This window comes from Sminthopsis crassicaudata, chromosome 3, assembly GCF_048593235.1.
Source record: "Sminthopsis crassicaudata isolate SCR6 chromosome 3, ASM4859323v1, whole genome shotgun sequence".
Taxonomy (NCBI): Eukaryota; Metazoa; Chordata; class Mammalia; order Dasyuromorphia; family Dasyuridae; genus Sminthopsis; species Sminthopsis crassicaudata.
The window spans coordinates 581,417,934-581,439,533 of record NC_133619.1 but is presented as its reverse complement, the minus strand read 5'-3'; the positions used below and the strand labels follow the sequence as shown (position 1 = coordinate 581,439,533).

General features: G+C 34.8%; 1 protein-coding gene across 2 annotated transcripts in view; it reads right to left on the bottom strand.

Annotated features, from left to right (window-relative positions):
• The window catches only part of LOC141563623 (NACHT, LRR and PYD domains-containing protein 14-like), an 84,685-nt gene extending 65,046 nt beyond the window's left edge, over positions 1-19,639 (bottom strand). For both annotated transcript variants that reach the window (XM_074304983.1, XM_074304984.1), the window contains exons 1-3: positions 19,600-19,639; positions 6,009-6,266; positions 2,389-2,457 (exon numbers count right to left, since the gene is read on the bottom strand). In XM_074304983.1, the coding sequence (XP_074161084.1) occupies positions 2,389-2,457; positions 6,009-6,264 (325 nt within the window). In that variant the 5' untranslated portion in view covers positions 6,265-6,266; positions 19,600-19,639. The remainder of the gene's footprint in view (positions 1-2,388; positions 2,458-6,008; positions 6,267-19,599) is intronic.
• Positions 19,640-21,600: the final 1,961 nt, after the last annotated feature.

Genomic DNA, 21,600 nt, shown 5'->3' with positions numbered 1-21,600 from the left:
TCTTGTTTCTCAATGATTTGATTTCTTTATCCATTCTGTCTTTGAATGCATGGGATGACTTCTCCAGGCTCTCTTGCCAAGCTTCCCTTTCCTTTTCCCATTTCTCTTCCAGCTCTCTTGTGAGAGCCTTTTTGATTTCCTCTATGAGGTTCTTTTGTATTGAGGAGCAGCTTATATCCCTCCCAGGGGATACATCTGGGGACATTCTGTTCCTAGTCTCCTCAGCATTTGAAGTCTGCTCCCTCTCCACACAAAAGCTGTCAATGGTTAGAGCCCTTTTGAATTTTTTATTCATTTTGTCAGAATCAAAGAAAACAAACTGACAAGAGAAACAATTGGTCTGTTTTGCGGGGGGTAGGGCTGGATGTTATTAATGGGCTTCCTCTACAGACTGGGGATAGGGCAGCAGAGAGCCACTAACAGAACAGCAATGACTGTACTGAGTCTGCGCTCTGAGGCTCTGAGAACGCACTGAGTCAGTCCAGGTGGGGGTTGGGGGTGGCCGGGCTCTGAGAGACGCTGGCTTTCTGGGGTTTCAATCTTCACCTCCGGTGTTTACACCCTCTCTGCTGCTCCTGGCTTGCTGCCAAGACGGAGCATCCACACTGGGGCAAAAGCCCTTTCGCAGAAACGGCAGAGATCACACCCCTCCCCCTCTGGTCTGAGCTGTGTGAGCTGCCTGTCTTGCTCTGGCTGTCTGCCCTCAGTCTGCGCCCAGTCTGATTGACCCTCCCCCGAACAAACACAGACCTTTTCTGGCGACTTTCAAGGATGTCTTCTCTTGGTGATAATTTGTGGATTTCTTTCTGGGTCAAGCATTAAGTCAGAGGCTTGTCATGAAGTAAGTTCTGAGAGAAAGCGAGGAGCTCAAGCAGCTGTCTGCCTCCACGCCGCCATCTTAGCCGGAAGTCAGCCACGTGTAATCTTAAAAGTCTTTATTATACCTACTCACATAATGCCTTGACTTGATGCCTTGACTTGTTAACTTCTTACCTCTCACGGCTCCATCAACTTGGCTCAGCTACCCCAGGCTAGGGAGCCAGGTTAAAGAGAGTGACTGCTGTCTGCAGTGGGCTTATAAAGGGCCTGTAAGGTCACACACACAGCCAACCAGCGAGAGAGCCGTCACCCATTATGAAGCTATCTCAATATGGCCATGTTCCCACCCATAGGGCAGTCCTTTATCCACAGAGAATACTTCTGTGCCACTCAAATCTCCTGTTGCACTGTGCCTGCCCATTTAAAGGGCCCTTACAATTCCTTTCTCTTGTTTTGCGGGAACCGCATCCTTACAGCTCACCATTTGCTTTTTGTATTTGCAACCAGGACACAGTTTTCAACACTGCTGTAGATTCCTCCCAGTAGATTCTCCAGAGGTGGAGTCCACACCACCCTGGGACTGTAAAGTGCCTGCCACTAGGTATCTGTACTTAGCTGGCCTGTGCTTGGCCTGCATCCCTCCATGACCAATTGAAACAGACCTTTTCTGGAAATCTTTGAAATTATCTTCTGCTGGTATTTGTTACTCTCCCAATATTCCTGTATTCTGTCATTCCAAAAACAGTTCAGTGGCTGGATTTGCTATTAGTTTGAGGGACATGGGGAGAGCTCAGAAAAAGATGTTATATGTTATAATATGGAATATATTATATTTTAATAATAATAATATATAATTATATATAATATAACTATATATATTTATAAAATTTGTAGTTCAAGTATTATCCTTATGTCATTTATTCTTTGACTTTGGCATGTTTTCTCTTTCCCTATTAGTGTGATTCTCAGAGATGATAAAAAAAAATTCACTCAGGTAGAGATTCTACTTCCCCTTACACATTGTCAATAAGATGAGGATGAAAATGAGGAAGGAGTTGGTGAATGTTTTCATAGAGGACAAGCTCTACATATTTCCCAAGAACCTTTTTTGTTGGTCCACAGATCACCTAAGACTAAAGCATATTCAAAAGCATAACTGTCATGAGGAAAATGGGACCTAGTTCTTGGTTATCATTGACATTCCTCAAAACAATTCCCTTGAGCTATCAATTCCAAGGGCTTATTATTATTCCCAACTTTTATGGGCCCAAGGACCAGAACATCTCCTCTGCACTGGTAACTCCATTAAGAATTAGAATGCTTTATGTTCTGCCACTGTTCATTCTTCTCCAATTTTCCACACCCAGGTGAAAACATTTCTTAATGATTCTGGCTTCATTCAATTCTATTAAAAGCTTTGGAATTGCTGAATTATTGAGCTTCTTAGTTTCTTAAGCATAGCAGATGAGATTGACAAGTACTAGAGGAGGAGAATTGCTTAGTGGATGAGCGATACAAGGAATTGCCTTATTGTGTTTTCCCCACCAAAGGACTCTTTCCACAACAAACCTGATTCTGTTATAGGATCATTATTCTTCATCAGATTCTGTTCATCTTGTTTCAGAGTTTCTGCAGCATCTATGACATAAAATATATGTTGAAATTAGACTTGTTCCTTTAGTCTACAATTCATATCTGGCCCATTCCTCCTGTGGGTAACAGAAAAGCAACATAGGCTTTGGGAAACAAAAGGCTTTTCTCCAGCCTTTGGGTTTTCATTTATTCTAGTTCATAGGTTCTTAACTTGGGATCTATGAACACTTATATGTTTGTATGTATGTACAGATTTATTTGTATAAAAAAAGTCCATACATATACATATATGTGTGTGTATATACGTATGTGTATGAACATATATATATATATAATATGACTCCATATATATGCATGTTTGTATATGTGTTATGTATATGTAAATATTCACATATCCTAAATTAATATAAATTATATTCCAATGTAATTGCATTTCCTTTATAATTTTGTGTGTTTTATTTTGTGTTTTGAAAAACAGGATTCTGAGAATGGTCTATCAGTTTCAAAAACAGTCAACTTTTGCCAGAATTACCTGATGAGCACCATCATCCCAGGATTTTTATGAAGAAAACTATGGGTTTTAAAATTTTGTAGTAAAGAGAGAATGAATTGTGGAATTATGTGACAGGATCTGTAAAAGTATAAGGCAAGTAGATGGAATACTGATTTTGAGGAATAGCAAATAGTCCAATTTGAATGAAATGTAGGTTATATTAAGAGGGTATAACATGAAATAAGTTTGGAAAGTAAGTTGGAGCCAGGTTTCAAGTTTTTAAAAGTCAAAATAAGGAGGCTGTATTTTATTGTTGAACAGAGCTTCTTTACTTTTTTTAAATTTTGATTCATGGGTCCTTTGACAGACTAGTGAAACCCATGGAACACTTCTCAGAATAATATTTTTAAATACATAAAATACCTAGGATTACAAACTAAGACCTTAATAAATTATATTTTTAAATAGTTATTAACATTAGTTTTTTGTTTTATGTTCAAAGACCATAGGCTAAAAACCCTTACAAACTAGAAGCAAAAGGAAGATAGTGAAGATTTTTTTGGAATGATGTAGAAGTAACAAACTTGATCTGTAAAGAAACTTATTTCTGCCCCCTATACTTTCCAGCTTAACTGATCTCAAAAACCATGAGCTCTATACTTTGCCACTATTGAAAACCCACAATTTATTGGTAAATTATTCTATATGACCTAAAGTTTTCATCCTGAAGGAAGAATGTGAGGCTGCAATAAAAAATTACAGAGCAAAATAAAGGTTCCCTGTGTTTTTCTCTATATTTCTCATTTCTTTCTCTGGATCTTCTTACCTCCTCTCACCTAAATAAATAAACAAAGAAACAAATAACTACTTTCTTTCAAGTTCTAGACTTAGCAAATTTTGGTATGGCCTTTTATTGATTTGCTGGGGACCATTATATTACATGGGAGCTCTAAAAATAATTGTCCTCATTGAATTGTGTTAATAGTTTTTCCATGGAAGTATTTTCACAAGCAGTTGTCAATATAAGAAAATCCTGTTCAGGTTGAAAACTATCATTTCTATTAAAAGCAGCAGTGGAAAATTCATTATATATTTATCATTAATCATCATGTCTCATCTTCAATTAATAGAAGGACAACTGCAATGGATAGAGTATCAGGTATGGAGTCAGGAAGACCTGAATTCAAATCCAACATTTGACTCCTGTTAGCTAGACAAGTTATTTAATAGTTTGCCTCAGTTTCCTTGTCTGTAAAAATGAGCTGGAGAAGAAAATGACAGACCACTTCACTATCTTTACTGAGAAAACCCAAAATGAGGACATGACTGAAATGATTCAACAAAAAGCCTCAATAATAATTTAATCATACTCAGAGTTTTGTGCCTCAGCTTAATTTCATTTCTACCATAATAGGATAAATATATTGGTAGAATAATAATAATGGTAATAACCAGCCTTTGTATAGTTATTTAAGATTTACTAATAAAACTGGGAAGTAGGTGTCATTATTTAACCCTCAATTACAGTTTTGGAGACTGAGGTAAACAAAAGTTAAGTGTTTTATGTATGAGTGGTCTTTCATTTTTGGGGATGGCTACTGATATCAAAAAGTAGATAATTTAGTAAGAATTTGAAGTTAAGAGGTAGGGGATAAAAATAAATGCATTGAACCCAAGTTATGCAGAAACATAGGAAGGTAGAAGGTACAGTTTTGTGGAGGGTGGATTGAAAAGATACTATATATTTTTGATTTTGTATATTTCCTCTATATGCATCTCCACACACCATCCCAAAATAAGGAAGTATATGATAATGCTAAAATCATTGTATTTCAAGTCAGGAAACGTGAGTCTCAGTGCTATTCTGACATTTATTAGCTATGAGAACATAAGCCACTGAAACCCTCTGAGTTTTGAGTTTCTCTTCTATAAAGTGGAAATTATATTGTCTTCACCAACGTTAAAGGAATATTAGGATCAAAATGCTTTAGAACCATAAAATCATACAAAAAAGTAAATAAGGAAGAAAAGGAGAGAGATCAAGACAGGGAGATTAGCAACAACAGGAAGAGAGACCAACATAATATTGAAAAAAAAAAAGAAGAAGGAAGGAATAGGGAAATTAAGAGGAAAAGGAAAGGAAACAAGACAAGGCACATCCAAAAATACTAAAGCATGTTTAAACTGTAAAAATGAGCTAGAGAAGAAAATGACAGACCACTTCACTATCTTTAGTGAAGCTTAAGACTATACTTAGACTTTGGGGACAAACTCTACAAATGTAAAACATTATTAATTATTAGTCAATAGCAAAAAAATATTGACTAGTCAATTTCTTTGCCACCATTGCCTTTGTGAAGATGTTCTTTCTCAGACAATGATGGAATCTTCTCTCTTCCCACATTTTTCCATCCTCTATATTTTTCTTTGAATCTATCTACTTTCTCCACTATTTACCCCATGTCTACTCTTCTACAACAAAATGTCTATGCTCCAATCCTCTTACAGAGACCTATTATAGAGATTCTTAAATGTAAAAATGTTTCTCTCCAAATCAAACTTAAGAAGTTCCAAATTACATGGGGACAAAAATTATTCATATTGTATAGAGAGATACTCTCCCCAGAGTATCTTTACTTGAAAACAAAATTTGGACATGGCCAGAGAGCTGTTTTACCATTTAGATATCTCCAAAAGAAAGACATAGAATAATGTACATCATACATTGCTGCATGGTTGTTTCTTTTATTTAAAAAAATGAGCCACTTCTTCTCACATATGTCATAAAGATAATTATCTTTCTGCCATGGTTTACATTAAATAGTCCCTAAGCTGCTTTCCAAACAGGAGATTCTATGATTTTGTGAAAAAGTAAACAAAGAAGAGGAGAGAGAAGTCAAGATAGAGAAATTGGCAACAAGAAAAGAGAGACCAAGATAGAATTGAGAAGAAAAAAGAAGGAAGGAGGAATAGGGAAATTAATATAAAAGGAAAGGAAACAAACTAGAGTGAAATGAAGAATAGGAGGAAGAGGGTAAGATAAGGAAGATGGGTAAGAGACAATGTAGCTTTTCAGTAGTTCTGAGCTTCTGACTATACTTACAAATCAGTGGATCTTCTGTTATAGCTTGCTTCCACAGCTCCGTTAGACCCATTTTCTCCCAGATATCGATAGCCACATTCCATGCTTCCTGCTGCCCATGATGATCAACCATTAATGTGGCCATATCAATCCGATCAGCATTTTCCATGCGCCCTCGGGGAAGAGAGCCTGAAAGGAACAGTTTGAATTTCTTCATCTCTTCATCTGTCAAGTACTCAAAGTACTGGACCAGTTTGAAGCTGCCATTCCATGACATTTCTGTCAACAACACAGATTAACACACAATTGGAAGGTTAGTATTGAAAGAGAGAAAGTTCTAGGGCTCTTCCTTTGACTTGCTCAACATGAATATTCTCCCATGCCATGAGTACTGCACTTTCTTTACATGGAAGGGTTTCCAAAATCCTGACTTCCCAAGGACAACCCACCCATTTCAAGCTTCTATAGCTGATCCTACTCACTAATGTTAAATATGTTAAAATATATTTTAAATGCAATATATGTATACATATTTATACAATTATCTTGCTGCACAAGAAAAATCAGATCAAGAAGGAAGAAAAAAAAACAGAGAAAGGAAACAAAATGCAAATAACAGAGAATGTTATGTTGTGGTCAACACTCAATTCCCACAGTCCTCTTTCTGGGTGGAGATGGCTCTCATCATCATTGAACAAGTGCCACTAGTTTGAATCACCTCATTGTTGAAGAGAGCCAGGTCCATCAGAATAGATCTTTGTATAGTCATTTTGTTGCCAAGTATAATGATCTCCTGGTTCTGCCTATTTCACTTAGCATCAATTCATGAAGGTCTCTCCAGGCATCTCTGAAGTCATGCTGGTGGTTGTTTCTTACAGAACAATAATATTCCATAATATTCATATATCATAGCTTATTCAGCTATTCTTCAATTGATGGGCACCCATTCAGTTTCCAGTCTCTAGCCACTACAGAAAGGGCTGCCACAAACATTTTTGCACATGTGGATCCCTTTCCCTCATTTAAAATCTTTTGGGGATATAATCCCAGTAGAAACATTGCTGGATCAAAGGTATGTAGTTTGATAACTTTTTGAGCATAGTTCCAAATTGCTCTTCAGAATGGTTGGATTCATTTACAATTCCACCATCAATGTATCAATGTCCCATTTTTCCCACATCCCCTCTAACATTCGCCAGTATCATTTCCTGTCATCTTAGCCAATCTGACAAGTGTGTAGTGGTAACTCAGAGTTGTCTTAATTTGCATTTCTCTGATCAATAGTAATTTGGAGCACCCGAAAGGGTGAACATATGAATATATATGAAAATATGAATAGAAATCTGAAATTTTTCTGTTCATTTACTTTGATCATTTATCAGTTGGAAAATGGTTAACTTTGAATCAATTCTCTATTTTTAGAAATGAGGCCTTTATCAGAACACTTAACTATAAAAATGTTTTCTCATTTTATTGCTTACCTTCTAAATTTGTCTGCATTAGTTTTGTTTGTACAAAAACCTTTTAATTTAATATAATCAAAATTATATATTTTGTGATCAATAATGATCTCCAGTTTTTCTTTGGTAACAAATGTCTTTCTCCTTCACAGATCTGAGAGGTAAACTATCCTATATTCTAATAATTTATTTATAATATCATTCTTGATGTCTAGATCATGAACCCATTTCAGCCTTATCTTGGTATACGGTGTTAGGTGTGGGTCATGCCTAGTTTCTGCCATACTAATTTCTAATTTTCCTATGATTTTTGTCAAATAATTGATTCTTATCACCAAAACTGGGGCCTTTGGGTTTGTCAAATACTAGATTGCTATAATCATTGACTATTTTGTTCTATGAACCTAACCTATTCCACTGATCAACTGCTATACTTCTTAACCAGTACCAAATGGTTTTGATGACTGCTGCTTTTATAATATAGTGTTAGGTCTGGTTCAGCTAGGCCACCTTCATTTGCTTTTCTCTTCATTAATTCCTTTGAAATTCTTGACCTTTTGTTCTTCCAGATGAATTTTGTTGTTATTTTTTTCTACGTCAGTAAAATAGGTTTTGGGGAGTTTGATTGGTTTAGCACTAAATAAATGGATTAGATTAGGTAGTATTTTCATCTTTATTATATTTGCTTGACTTATCCAAGAACACTTGATATGTTTCCAATTGGACTTTCCAATAGGACTTTGTGTGGAAAATGTTTTGTAGTTTTGCTCATATAGTTCTTGACCCTGCCTCAGCAGATAGATTCCCAAATATTTGATCCTTTCAACAATTATTTTAAATGGAATTTCTCTTTGTATCTCTTGTTGTTGGATTTTGTTAGTGATGCATAAAAATACTAATGATTTATGCAGATATATTTTATAACCTGCAACTTTGCTACATTTGTGGATTATTTCTAATATGTTTTTTAGTTAATTCTCTAGTTTTTTCCAAGTATAAAAACATATCATCTGCAAAGGGTAATAATTTGGTTTCCTTATTACCTTCTCTAATTCCTTTAATCTCTTTTTCCTTTCTTATTGCTAAAGCTAGCATTTCTAATATAATATTGAATAGTAATGGTGATAGTGGACAACCTTGTTTTACCCCTGATCTTATTGGGAATAGTTCCAGTTTATCCCCATTACATATGATGCTTGTTGATGGTTTTAAATAGATGCTACTGTTTTAAGGAAAAGTCCACTTCTTCCTATACTCTCTAATATTTTTAATAGGAATAGGTGTTGGATTTTAACAAATGCTTTTTCTCCTCTATTGAGATAATCATATGGTTTTTGTTAATTTGGTTATTCATACAGTTAATTATGCTAATAGTCTCCCTGATATTGAACCAGCCCTGCATTCCTGGTATAAATCCTTCTTGGTCATGGTGTATTATCCTAGGGATGATTTTTTATAATCTTTCTGCTAATATTTTAGTTAAGATTTTTGCATCAATATTCATTAGAGAGATTGGTCTGTAATTTTTTTTCTCTGTTTTCATTCTACTAGTTTAGGTTAACATGCCTATGTCATAAAAAAGAGGAGTCTTTCATTCCCTATTTTTTCAAATAGTTTATATAGTATTGGAGTTAATTGTTCTTTAAATGTTTTGTAGAATTCACATGTTAATCCATCTGGTTCTAGGGATTTTTTCTTAAGAAGTTGATTAATAACTTTTTCTATTTCTTTTTCTAAAATGGGACTATTTATTTCCTCTTCTGTTAATCTGGACAATCTGTCTTTTTGTAGATATTCCTCCATTTCACTTAGATTGTCAAATTTATTGGCATAAATTTGGGTAAAGTAACTCCTAATTATTGCCCTAATTTCCTCTTCAATTGTGAAGGTCTCCTTTTCATTTTTGAGACTAACAATTTGATTTTCCTCTTTCCTTTTTCTAAACAAATTAATTAAATGTTTATCTATTTTTTTGGTTTTTTCATAGCTAACTCTTAGATTTATTTATTAATTCAATAGTTTTTTTAGTTTCAATTTTATTGATCTCTCCTTTTATTTTTAGAACTTCAAGTTTGGTATATGATTGGGAAGTTTTATTTTGTTCTTTTTCTAGCTTTTTTAAGTTGCAAGCCCAATTAATTGATCTTCTCTTTATTTTATGCAAGTAAGGATCTAGAGATAAAAAATTTTCCCTTATTACCACTTTGCATCCCAAAATTTTTGACATATTGTCTAATTATGTCATTCTCTTGGATGAAATTATTGATTGTGTCTATGATTTGCTATTTCACCCATTCATTTTTTAGAATGAGATTATTTAGTTTCCAATTACTTTTGTTTCTATTTTCCCCTGGCCTTTTATTGAATGTAATTTTTATTGTATCATGATCTGAAAATGCATTTATTATTTTTGCCTCTCTGAATTTGATTTTGAGGTCTTTATGTCCTAATATATAGTCAGTTTTTGTGTAGGTTCCATGAACTGATAAGAAGAACATGTACTCCTTTCTGTCTCCATTCAATTTTCTCCAATGATCTATCTTATCAAACTTTTCTAGAATTCTATTTACCTCTTTGACTTCTTTCTTATTTATTTTGTAGTTTGATTTATCTAATTCTGAGAGTACAAAGTTGAGCTCTTCCACTATTGTAATTTTGCTGTCTATCTCTTCTTGCAACTTTCTTAACTTCTCCTTTGGGAATTTAGATGCTATTCCACTTAGTGCATGTATACTTAATATTAATATTGCTTCATTATCTATGGTACCCTTTGGCAAGTTATAGTTTCCTTCCTTATCTTTTTTAATTAGATCAATTTTTACTTTTGCTTGATCTGAGATCAGAATGGCTACCCCTGCTTTTTTTTTTTTTACTTTATCTGAAGCATAATAGATTCTTCTCCAGCCTTTTACCTTTACTCTGTATGTATCACTCTGCTTTAAATATGTTTTTTGTAAATGACATATTGTTGGATTCTGGCTTTTAATATAGTCTTGCTATGTGCTTATACTTTATGGGAGAGTTCACCCCATTCACATTTTGGTTCAAACTACTTATTCTGTATTTGCTGCCATCTTATTAACCCAAAATTATATTTTTCTCTTTCCCTTTCCCCTTTACCTCCTCCTCAGTATTTTACTTATGAACACTATTTTTCTTCAAGCAGTCCTCCTCCTTTTTTATATCTTTCTCCTAATATTTCTGTTTTCCCTTCTATTTAGCATACCCTTCCCTTTTCCACTTTCCCCTTCCACTTTTCTATAATGTGAGAGAAGTTTCTTGGTGAAAACAAATATGTTTAAGATTCTTTCTTTGAGCCAAATCTGATGAGAAGAAGATTCACACAATATTCATCACCCTCCCTTCTTTCCCTCAATTATAATAAATTTTCTATGCCTCTTCTTGAGATGTAATTTCCATCATTTTACTTCCACTTTCCTCTTTTTTCTGGTACCTTCCCCCTTCCACAGCAAGTTTATTTTTATATTATAACAGTAAAATTAGATTACACATACATTCTATATGTATACCCATAACAGAAATACAGTTCTCAATAGTTCTTTTTATCTTTTTATGTTTTTCTTGAGTTTTATATTTTTGGAAGTCAATTTTTTTGTTTAGCTCTATTCTTTTTGTCAGAAATAAATGGAATTCACCTGTCACTGAATGTACATCTTCCCTGAAAGAAGATGTTCAGTTTAGCAGGGTATTTTATTCTTGGCTGCATTCCAAGTTCCTTTGACTTTCAGAATGTCAGATTCCAGGCCCTTCAATTCTTTAAAGTGGAAGCTGCTAGCTTCCTGGCTAGTTCCTGGGTAATACTTATTATGGTTCCTCAGTATTTTGAATTGTTTCTTTCTGGTTGCTTGTAATATTTTTTCCAATAGTTCTGAAATTTAGCCATGATATTCCTTTGGGTTTTAATTTTGGGGTCTCTTTCAGGAGGTGTTTGGTGAATTCTTTCAATGGTTATTTTGTCTTCTGATTCTATGACATCCAGCCAGTCCTCTTTGATGATTTCCTGAAAAATAGTATCTAGGCTTTTTTTTCATCACAGTTTTCAGGGAGTTCAATAATCCTTAGATTGTCTTTCCTGGATCTATTTTCCAGGTGAGTTTTCTATTTTTTCATTTTTTGGTTTTTCTTGACTGCTTCTTCTTGTCTCATTGAGTCATTCATTTCCATTTGTTCAGTTCTGAATTTTAGTGAGTAATTTCCTTCATTTCCTTTTTTTTTTTTTTTTACTTCTTTTTGTATTTGTCCAATTGAATTTTTAAACAGGTTGTTTTGTTCTATGGATTTTTTTCCATTTCACAAATCCTGTTTTTTAAGGAGTTGTTTTCTTTTTCTATTTTATCAAATTTATCTTTTAATGAGTTGTATGCCTTTTCCAAACCCTCCTGCAAAGTTTTAATTTCCTGTCATCATTTTTCTTCTAGCTCTCTTTTAAGATCCTTTTAAATTTCTTCTACGACAGCCTTGTCTGATGGGGACCAGGTTATACCAGGTTATCTGGAGACAATCTGTTTTTAGTCTCCTTCTTCTCTTTTACAAACTGTCTATGGTCACAGTTCTCTTTGCTTTTTTTGCTTATTTAAAAAAAAAGTCAAGGTCTGCTTTTAGAGCAGGGGTTGTTTTCCAAGCTTCCTCTACAAGCAGCGACTTTTTCTACAAGCAGCAGCAGCAGCAGCTACACTGTATCAATGCTGACTCACTCCCAGTGCTAGGTGGGCATAGTGTTTTGTGGTTCATTATTTACCTTTTGTGTTTGTGTTGAATGTTTTATAACTTCTCTGCTGTTCTGCTGGCTGTCAATCAGGACAGAATAGCCATCACTACTGTAGATTCCTCCCTGTAGATTCTCTGCTGCGAGGAACTTCCACTGCCCCACATCTGCAATGCTGCACTGGCGTCTGTGCTCAGCGTGCACACTTGGACTGCCCCCTCTATTCCTGATTAAAACAGACCTTTTCTGGTGATCTTCAAATTTATCTTCTGCTGGTAATTTGTTGCACTCCCAATATTCATGGATTCTGCAGTCCAGAGCTAAGTCAGAGGCTGGATTTGCTAACTAGTTTGAGAATTGTAAGAGAAGGTCAGAAAGAAACATATGTCCTCTCCACCATCTTGGCTTCACCCTGCCAATTCTAGTTTTTAATGATTTTCCTCAGTCACTTTTTTTTAACCTTCCTTTTCATTTGGTCAATTCAACTTTTAAAGGAGTTGTTTTCTTCAGTGGAATTTTGTTCTCCCTTTTCCAAGCAGTAGACTTTTTTTTTTCAAAATTCTCCTACATAACTCTCATTTCTTTCCCTAATTTTTTCTACCTCTCTTACTTGACTTTTAAAATCCTTTTTTGAGTTTTACCAAGAGAACCTTTTTGAGCTTGAAACCAATACATATTCCCTTATGAAGCTTTACATGTAAGCTTTTTTCTAATCCTATCATCTTAATAGTTTGTGTTCTGATCTTCCCTCTTGCCTTAGTAATTTTCTATGGTCAGGGCTCTTTTTGGCTTTTTGCCAATTTTTAAAAGTTGAACTCTATTCTTAAGATACAGGGGACAATTTTCCAAGATTCTTTTTTTTTTTACTTTTTTCTATTAATAGTTTTTATTTACCAGAAATATGCATGGGTAATTTTATAGCATTGACAATTGCCAAACCTTTTGTTCTAATTTTTCCCCTCCTTCCCTCCCCTCCTCCAGATGGCAGGTTGACCAATACATGTTAAATATGTTAAAGTATAAATTAAATGCAATATATGTATACATGTCCAAACAGTTGTTTTGCTGTACAAAAAGAATCAGACTTTGAAAATAGTGTACAATTAGCCTGTGAAGGAAAAAAAATGCAGATGTACAAAAATCGAGGGATTGGGAATTCTATGTAATGGTTCATAGTCATCTCCCAGAGTCCTTTCACTGGGTGTAGCTGGTTCATTTCATTACTGCTCTATTGAAACTGATTTGGTTCATCTCATTGTTGAAAGTGGCCACATCCATCAAAATTGATCATCATGTAGTATTGTTGTTGAAGAATACAACGATCTCCTGGTCCTATTCATTTCACTCAGCATCGGTTCATGTCAGTCTCTCCAGGCCTTTCTGAAATCATCCTGTTGGTCATTTCTTACAGAAAAATAATATTCCATAATATTTATATACCACAATTTATTCAGCCATTCTCCAATTGATGGGCATCCACTTATGTAACGTGCTGTTGTCTCCAGAAACTGCTAATTGCTCTCTGGTCTAGAGGAGAGACTTCTTCCTCCAGAGAGTTGCCTCAATTCTGACCTAGAGCAGAGACTCTCTATCTCTGGAGTGCTCCCCTTTTTTATCCTCCCAGAGAATGGGCATGAGATAACGCAAGGGCTTCTGGGAAATTTTACTTCAACCAATGAATTTGCTCCTCCTAAGCATGCAAGCTCCACCCCCAGGAGTTCACAAGTAAAACTCCCAGTAAAGGCTGGAACTAGAGAATTGTTAAGTACCGACTTAGCACTTAGTAAGAACCTAACACACTTAGTTTCCAGTTTCTGGCCACTACAAAGAATGTGGCCATAAACATTTTTGCACATGGTCCCTTTCCCTTCTTTAAGATCCAAGATTCTTTTGCTAGAGGATGAAAGCTTGATCACTGGCTCTCCATGTTGGTACATGAGGAACTGGCAGTTTCCCATTGCACTGATTTGCCCTGGCCTAGTTTTGACTGGTGTGCTGATGTTTAGGGCTATGCAATTACCATCTGTGCTGGGGATGGAGACTTCACAACTAGTCTGCTGAATCAGGACTGAGGGGTTCTCAGTTGCTTTTCCATGCTGTGGGTAAGCCTCCCACTGCATTCCTCTTTTACCCAAGTGAGACAAATCTTTCCTAAAATCATTCTAAATTAAGTTGGAATTTTTTTCACTTTGTCTTTTAGTGAGTTATGTCATTCCAGAATCCATTTAGAGCCTTGATTTTGCATTGTTTCCAAGAGAAACTGAGTAGAGCACAAGCAATATCCTGTTGTCTCTCCACACATTTTGCCTTTCAATTTATAAAGAATGAGATTTCAAGATAATTTCAGCATCTACTACCTTATTTTTGCTAGCAATCATTAATTTTAGCATCCCCCCACTTGCTCATGATGACATCCAAAGTGTTCTCATTTTCCTCCACAGAAATCTACACCTCTCCATTAATCTGCTGCAAATTTCTAAGCTGCATGTTGTCATGGGACAGCAAAATGTGAGTACCATATTTTGATATGTCCTTCAGATTAATGTATTTATTCTTTTACTACTGATCAGGCAAATCTTTTTCTTTCTTTATCACAGATACCCACTGGTATAGAATGGCTGACTGAACCACTAAGAACCCAATGGCCACAATAGGGCTCCCATAACCACTACAGAATTTTTTTTCATATCTGTAGGTTCTTTCAGATGATGTAACTCAAAGAAGAGGCTCTGAGTACAGCAGACTCAAGGTAACAGTAGTTACCAATATCTGGACCACCATTTCCATGTTTTCTCTTAATCATTTTTTAAATCATGGGTGTCTTTTGCACTCTGAATAAACCTGTGGATTCTTTCTTACAATAATATTTTTGAGCACATGAAATATAATATGCAAGTTTAACAAAGAAAATCAACAATGTTGAAATATAATTATGAAAAAAAAACTTAAAGCACCCCAGATTAAGAAGCCAGGTTCTAAATCTTTCCTCCTTTCTTTCATCATTCTTATAAAGATGACTCAAGAGTTTAGGGTAGAACATATAGAACATATAAGGATATATTTGGAAATTTATATCATGTAAAAACAAAAAGCATGACACTAGAATATCTGTCAACTTTTTGTATATTAAGGTAAAACTCTTGAATATACTGGTTTTAAAGATTTCAGATTGACCAAACTGTACTATTAACTAGATAGTATCTCTTTGGGCTCAAGGAGGTCATTAATTCTTTGTCTTCTCGTCTTCCTGCTGTCTTCCTTTGGCAGTGAGTGCTGAATTATTCCTCTCATCTATCTCCTCTGTTCTTACTCCCAAGTCACAGAATATAGTTGGAGGAAGTCCCAATAACTTTTCACAGATTTTGAATTATCCAACCTCAACTACAGCAAGAGGAATTATCATCTTGCCTAGTTATTTCAGCATCATCTTAATTATTCTCCCTGTCTCCAGTCTTCATATTCAGGTCTATCCTTTGCATGGTAGCTCAATATTTTCCCATAAACATAGATCTAATCATATGACACCCCAACTCAGTCAATCTCAGTGGCTTCCTATTGCCTTTAGGACAAAACAGCAATTTCTCTCTCTTTTTTTTAAGCTCTACCCAACTTTATTCTCTATATCTATACTGATTATCTTCTATGCCTCAAATGAACTCTCTCTCTTTCTACCTCTGCCTCACACAGAATCTCTCTTCCTTTAAAATGTAGTACAAGAATTACATTCTCTATTTAACTTTTAAGTATTTCCCCAATTGCTAGTATTCTCCTTGTCAAAACTTTAAAATTTTTTCTAGGTATTTATATTTATTAACTTCCTATTTATGTTTTATATATTTGGGCATACATAAACTTGTATGTATGTGTACATATATATTTATAACAATATACATATATAATATAACATTGTGAATATATACTTCAATATGGATATGTGCATATCTACATTATAGATATAGGTATATGTGTATCTCTATATTTCTATCTCATTATCAAAAGAGAGAAAGAAATGGATGGCTATATAAATCCATCTGAGTGCACCATCTGAATATCCAGAAAACTTCTGGCTTATGAGTCTGATTGCCCTATCAGAAACAGAAATGACATTAATTTGGGATGATTCTTTGGACATTTGTTAGTCATGTGCTGCTTCTTTTTTCTAAAAATAAAACCAATAGCAACACACATCTTTTTAATAATACATCCTAGAATTCTTTTCAGAAAGAAATCTAAAACTCATGACTCTCATTCTCATAATTTTCTTGCTTCTGATCTTATGGCTCTTCTCCTGTTCCCTAACTTTCTCCAAGATTACTGACAAGATGCTGTATTATTTAAAATTTGTCCTTGTTACTCATAATATTTTCTTCTTAACTGAGACCTCTGAAACTTGGCTGCAATATTCCTATAAATTTTCAAGTGAAGAACAGTGTACTTTTTCTATTTTAATTTTACTTTCTTGTTCTGCTGCTTCTGGGCAATTTTGCTTAATAACTTCTTGTAATATTGTATCAAAATTCTTTTTTAATCATACATTTCAAGTAGTCCCACAGTTTTTATAATGTCTCTCCTAAATATGTTTTTCAAGTCAATTGTTTTCCTAATGAAATATTTCATATTCTCTTACTTTTTTTTACTCTTTCTTCCAGGAGTCATTTTTTCCTTAAGATTTTGAATTCATTTTTCTTTTCCTTTTTTATCTTTAATATATTTATTCTCCTTCTAAATGGTCAAAGGATATGAACAGAAAATTTTTCAGATGATGAAAATGAAACTATTTCTAGTCATATGAAAAGGTGCTCCAAATCAGTATTGATCAGAGAAATGCAAATTAAGACAACTCTTGAGAAACCATTGCATACCTGTCAGATTGGCTAAGATGACAGGAAAAGATAATGACGAATGTTGGAAGGGATTTGGGAAAGCTGGAACACTGACACATTGTTGGTGGAACTGTGAATGGATCCAACCATTCTAGAGAGCAATTTAGAACTATCTTCAAAAAGTTATCAAATTGTGCATACCCTTTGACCCACAATGTTTCTACTGGGTTTATATCTCAAAGAGATATAAGGGAGGGAAAGAGATCTACATGTGCAAAAATGTGTGTGGCAGGCCTTTCTATAGTGGCTAGAAACTGGAAACTGAATGGCCTATAAAATGGAGAATGGCTGAATCAATTATGGTATAAGAATGCTATGGAATATTATTGTTCTATAAGAAACAATCATCAGGATGATTCCAGAGAGGCCTGGAGAGACTTACGTGGACTGATGCTCAGTAAAATGAGCAGTACTAGGAGATCTCTATACATGGCAACAAGACTATACAGTGATCAATTCTGATGGACATGGCTCTCTTCAACAATGAGATGATTCAAACAAGTTTCAGTTGTTCAGTGATGAAGAAAACCATGTACAGAGAGCTTTGTAGGAACTGAATGTGGACCACAACATGGAATTTTAATGCTTTCTGTTGATGTTTACTTCTCAGGTTTTTTTTCTTTCTAGATCCATTTTTTTCTTGTGCAGCAAGATAACTATATAAATATGTATACATATATTGGATTTACCATATATTTTAACATATTTAACATATATTGGATTACCTGCCATCTAGGGGAAGGGTGGAGGAAGGAGGGAAAAATTTAGAACAGGAAGTTTTGCAAGGGTCAATGTTGAAAAATTACCTATGCATGTGCTTTGTAAATAAAAAAGCTTTAATTAAAAAATATAATGAATAATGAAGACTAAAGTCAGGAAAAAAACTAGGAGAACCTTGTAACTTTACACTCACAGACCAGGTCACAAGGTTAGCTTACTGTATCCAGCCACATCCCAATATCCTTCTCTCTGGATTATGCCTTTCATGAATTTGTAGCCTAGTAAGTGGCATCCCCAAACACTGAGAACAGCTGATTTCTCTAAGGATTGCTACTGCCATTTATCATCATTTAAAAAGCATTTATTAAACACTATGTGCCAGTCATTTTGCTAAATACGAAAGATACCAAGAAAGGCAAAAACATGATCCAGTCCCTGTCCTTAATGGAGCATACAACCTATAAACAATTATGTATTGTCATGATATGTATATCATGAAAATCAAAGTTTGAGGATTGGGAAGCCTGGAAAAGTCTTCTTACAAAAGATAAGATTTGAAATGAATATTGAAAGAATTCTGGGAAACTAACAACCATAGAGGAGGGGAGAAAGCATTTTTGACCTGAAACACAAAAGAAGAGAATAAAGTCTCCTCAGGAGATGAAGTGTTGTGAAGGGGAAAAATCAAGAAGTCCAGTGTCATTAGTTAATAATTTATGTGGAGGAAAGTAAGGACAAAAAGAAGTCTTTACCCTTCTTCATCTGTCATTTTCCCAAGGTTCTAGTGCAGGAAGACAAAGGAAGATGAACCACCTCTTGTGCCTCCATGGCATTTATAACCTAGGACCCTCTTCTAAACCATCTCCATTACCTCCTTCACACACACTCTGGTGAAATTTCTCCTTGCCAGAATGTAGATCTATTCGAGTCAAGCTTCTTCCTTCCTATTTCCTTGAAATATCCACCCCAAGCAGGGGCCATAGCTGGCTGCAATTGAATCAGGGAACAATCATTTAGATATGATTCTCCCTTGAGCTTCTTTGACCACTTTGTTTTCCATGGCTCAGCTCCAGGGATACAATTGATACAAGTAAAGATAGCCAAAATAAAAAGATGTGGCAAAATTTTAAATTTTAAAAGGATGAGCATTTAGGTAGCAGTTCTTAAACTCTTTCTCTAGTTTGAGAAAAGCAAGAGTTTAAGGAAACAAGATCCAATTGGAAATTTTTTTTTTATACTTGAGAAAATAAAGGTTCAAATGTTATTCTGTATTTAAGGATAAGGGGAAGAGAAGAACTGTTTGTAAAGTTTAATTTTTTTAAAGAACATTTAAAAAAATTTTTAGAATGTTTGCTTTATTTTCATTCATTTGTCACATTAATAAAATAATGCACTTTATTATTGTCATTTAATATTTGATTTTATATATATATGCATATATATATATAATGATGAAATTTCATTGAATGTCCATTCTAATGAAATATCCAATTGAAGGGGGGTGAAAACCTAGGTTTGCTCCATGCATCTCCTTTTGGGATACTCATCAATGAATACAAAGTTCATCTATTGTGTAGCTTCATCTGTCCTCAAAGCATATGGATCCCTGCATATATTTAACTATCTGTGTTGATTTGAGGAATCCTCAGAAGAAATCCAGAAGCCCAGGAAATGGTGAGCAAGGTGAGAGGGAAAAATGAAGAACTTGGGTAAGTAAATAAATTTAGCCTGTCAAAACTCCTAGTGTAGATAACTTTTGTGAACTTTCACTCATTTCCTGATTAGGTACTAGTTCTATAGCTGGGGAATTAGAAAGTACTCACCAAGCAAACAGCTTCTTCCCTCTTATCCTGTTGATGGAAGGAATGATTTTCTCTCTGAGGGAACAAAGAATATCTAACTAAAAAGGAAGTGAAAAATTGATTTGAGAGAGGAAGTGAGAAATTACATAAAAGGATTTTTTTGCAAGAGCAATTAGTTTCAAGGAACTTAGTCAACTTTTCAGCACACTACTTCTTCTATTTAAAAGTTAATATAAAGAGTTTTGTACTAGGATTCAAAGATTTCATCTTTTCCTACTTTCCAAATCTTTGCACATCATCAAAACCCAAAGAAAGTTAAGGTCCCAAGTAATTTGGACACTCCTGGATCCTAACTCAACTCCCAAGACTCAGAGCTCTGTCACAACAAAAACGTAATTAAATCTCATTCTTCTGCCTGTATCCCTATATCTAGGTTTCAGGTTCTGGAAGCTACTTTCTTCTTTCCTCAAATATGTGCTAATATATGTAATAACCTCTTCTGATTTCACTCTTACAACTCACATTGACACTGAAAGTTGAGTCCTCAGAGAGGTGATAATGACTACTTTCAAGATTCCATTTTAACATTAACTCACTAGGTCTTATAAGTATTTTTTGACTTAATTATCAACCAATACACTTGGAGAGCTCTTTAGGAAAGACATTTACTCAAATAGTATAGCAATAACAATGGTTGCCTCACACCAGGGGTGAACTGTGCAATAATATCAATAGAGTTTATAGAGGAAAAGTAGGCGAAAAATAAAAATCTAATTATAGAGACACACTTGACCCAGATAAGACACAACTCAATAACCCAAGGTAAGTCAAGTAACTTTCAGGATTTTCTGAACATGCATAATCTCTGCAAAAGAGGTTGATCTGCTAAACTTCCTTGCATCACTTTTTGACCACCAGCTTTAGTCTTCTACCATCTGTGATCACTGACTTATCTGGGTGGTACTGTACTCTTTTCAGCTAAAGAGTCACAGTGCACTTTGAATCTCAATTGCTATTGTGCCCTTTCAGGTATGGCATAAACTCTTCTCTTCACCTACAATTATCAAAAGTGTTTCTTTTCTTTCTCCCTCAAAAGCCTTATTCTAAGATTTGTTGCATTCAAGCCAATAATGGAAGAGGTCCACGTCACCTTTCTTGGCACATGTTTGAAATTCTAAAAAATATAAGAAGTCTAAAAAATATAACTGAATTGGAACAGATCACCATAAATTGCTGAGGGATCTGCCCTAAATCAGCAAATCCTGCTTAGTAGGACTGTTCTTTCTCTATGGCCTTCTTACTTTCCTGCTGAACAGAGTATTTTTTTCTTCTAGTTTTGAGTCACTGTGTATCAAAAAGCAGCCTTAAACCTAAAGTTGGCAGAGCTTACCAAATTTTCTTTCTTGCCTAGGAGCTGAGGAATTGTAATTCTCTAAAATTATAGGTGACACTAAAGATCAAGGTCTCCTCTCCACAGCCAGATCTTCAAATAGCAGAGCATGCTACATTCTTCTATTCAGTTCCCACTGGTAAAACATGTTTTACTCCAGTGAATTCAACAGGACAGTTCCTGTTGCAAGTTCCAAGCTCTTTATTCAGTTTGGTTTTCTTACTATAAACCATTCTAACTCATTAGACTCAGCTTAGCTTATCTCTCCTTAAGCAAAAGGGGCTATCTCAGTAAGTCAGTCAACAAGGACTTGTTAAGTATTTATTGACAGTTACTGTGTTAAGTTCTAGGGATCCACTAAAAGGAAAAATCAGGATTCCTGGTCTCTAGAAATTCACATTTAGATGAAAAATACAATGTAAATGCAACTTTGTTATGTTATATGTGTACAGTATAAATGGAATGTACTCTCCAAAGGAAAGGGCTAATTGTATGTGGTACTAGGAAAGTTTTCTTGCCAAAAGTATTTCTAAGCTATAAACTCACAGAGTTTCAGTCTCCTTTTCTTTTTTGCCTTCTATAAGCTGACTTCTGTACACAGCATATAGCATCAGCTTCAACTTCTTGTTTCT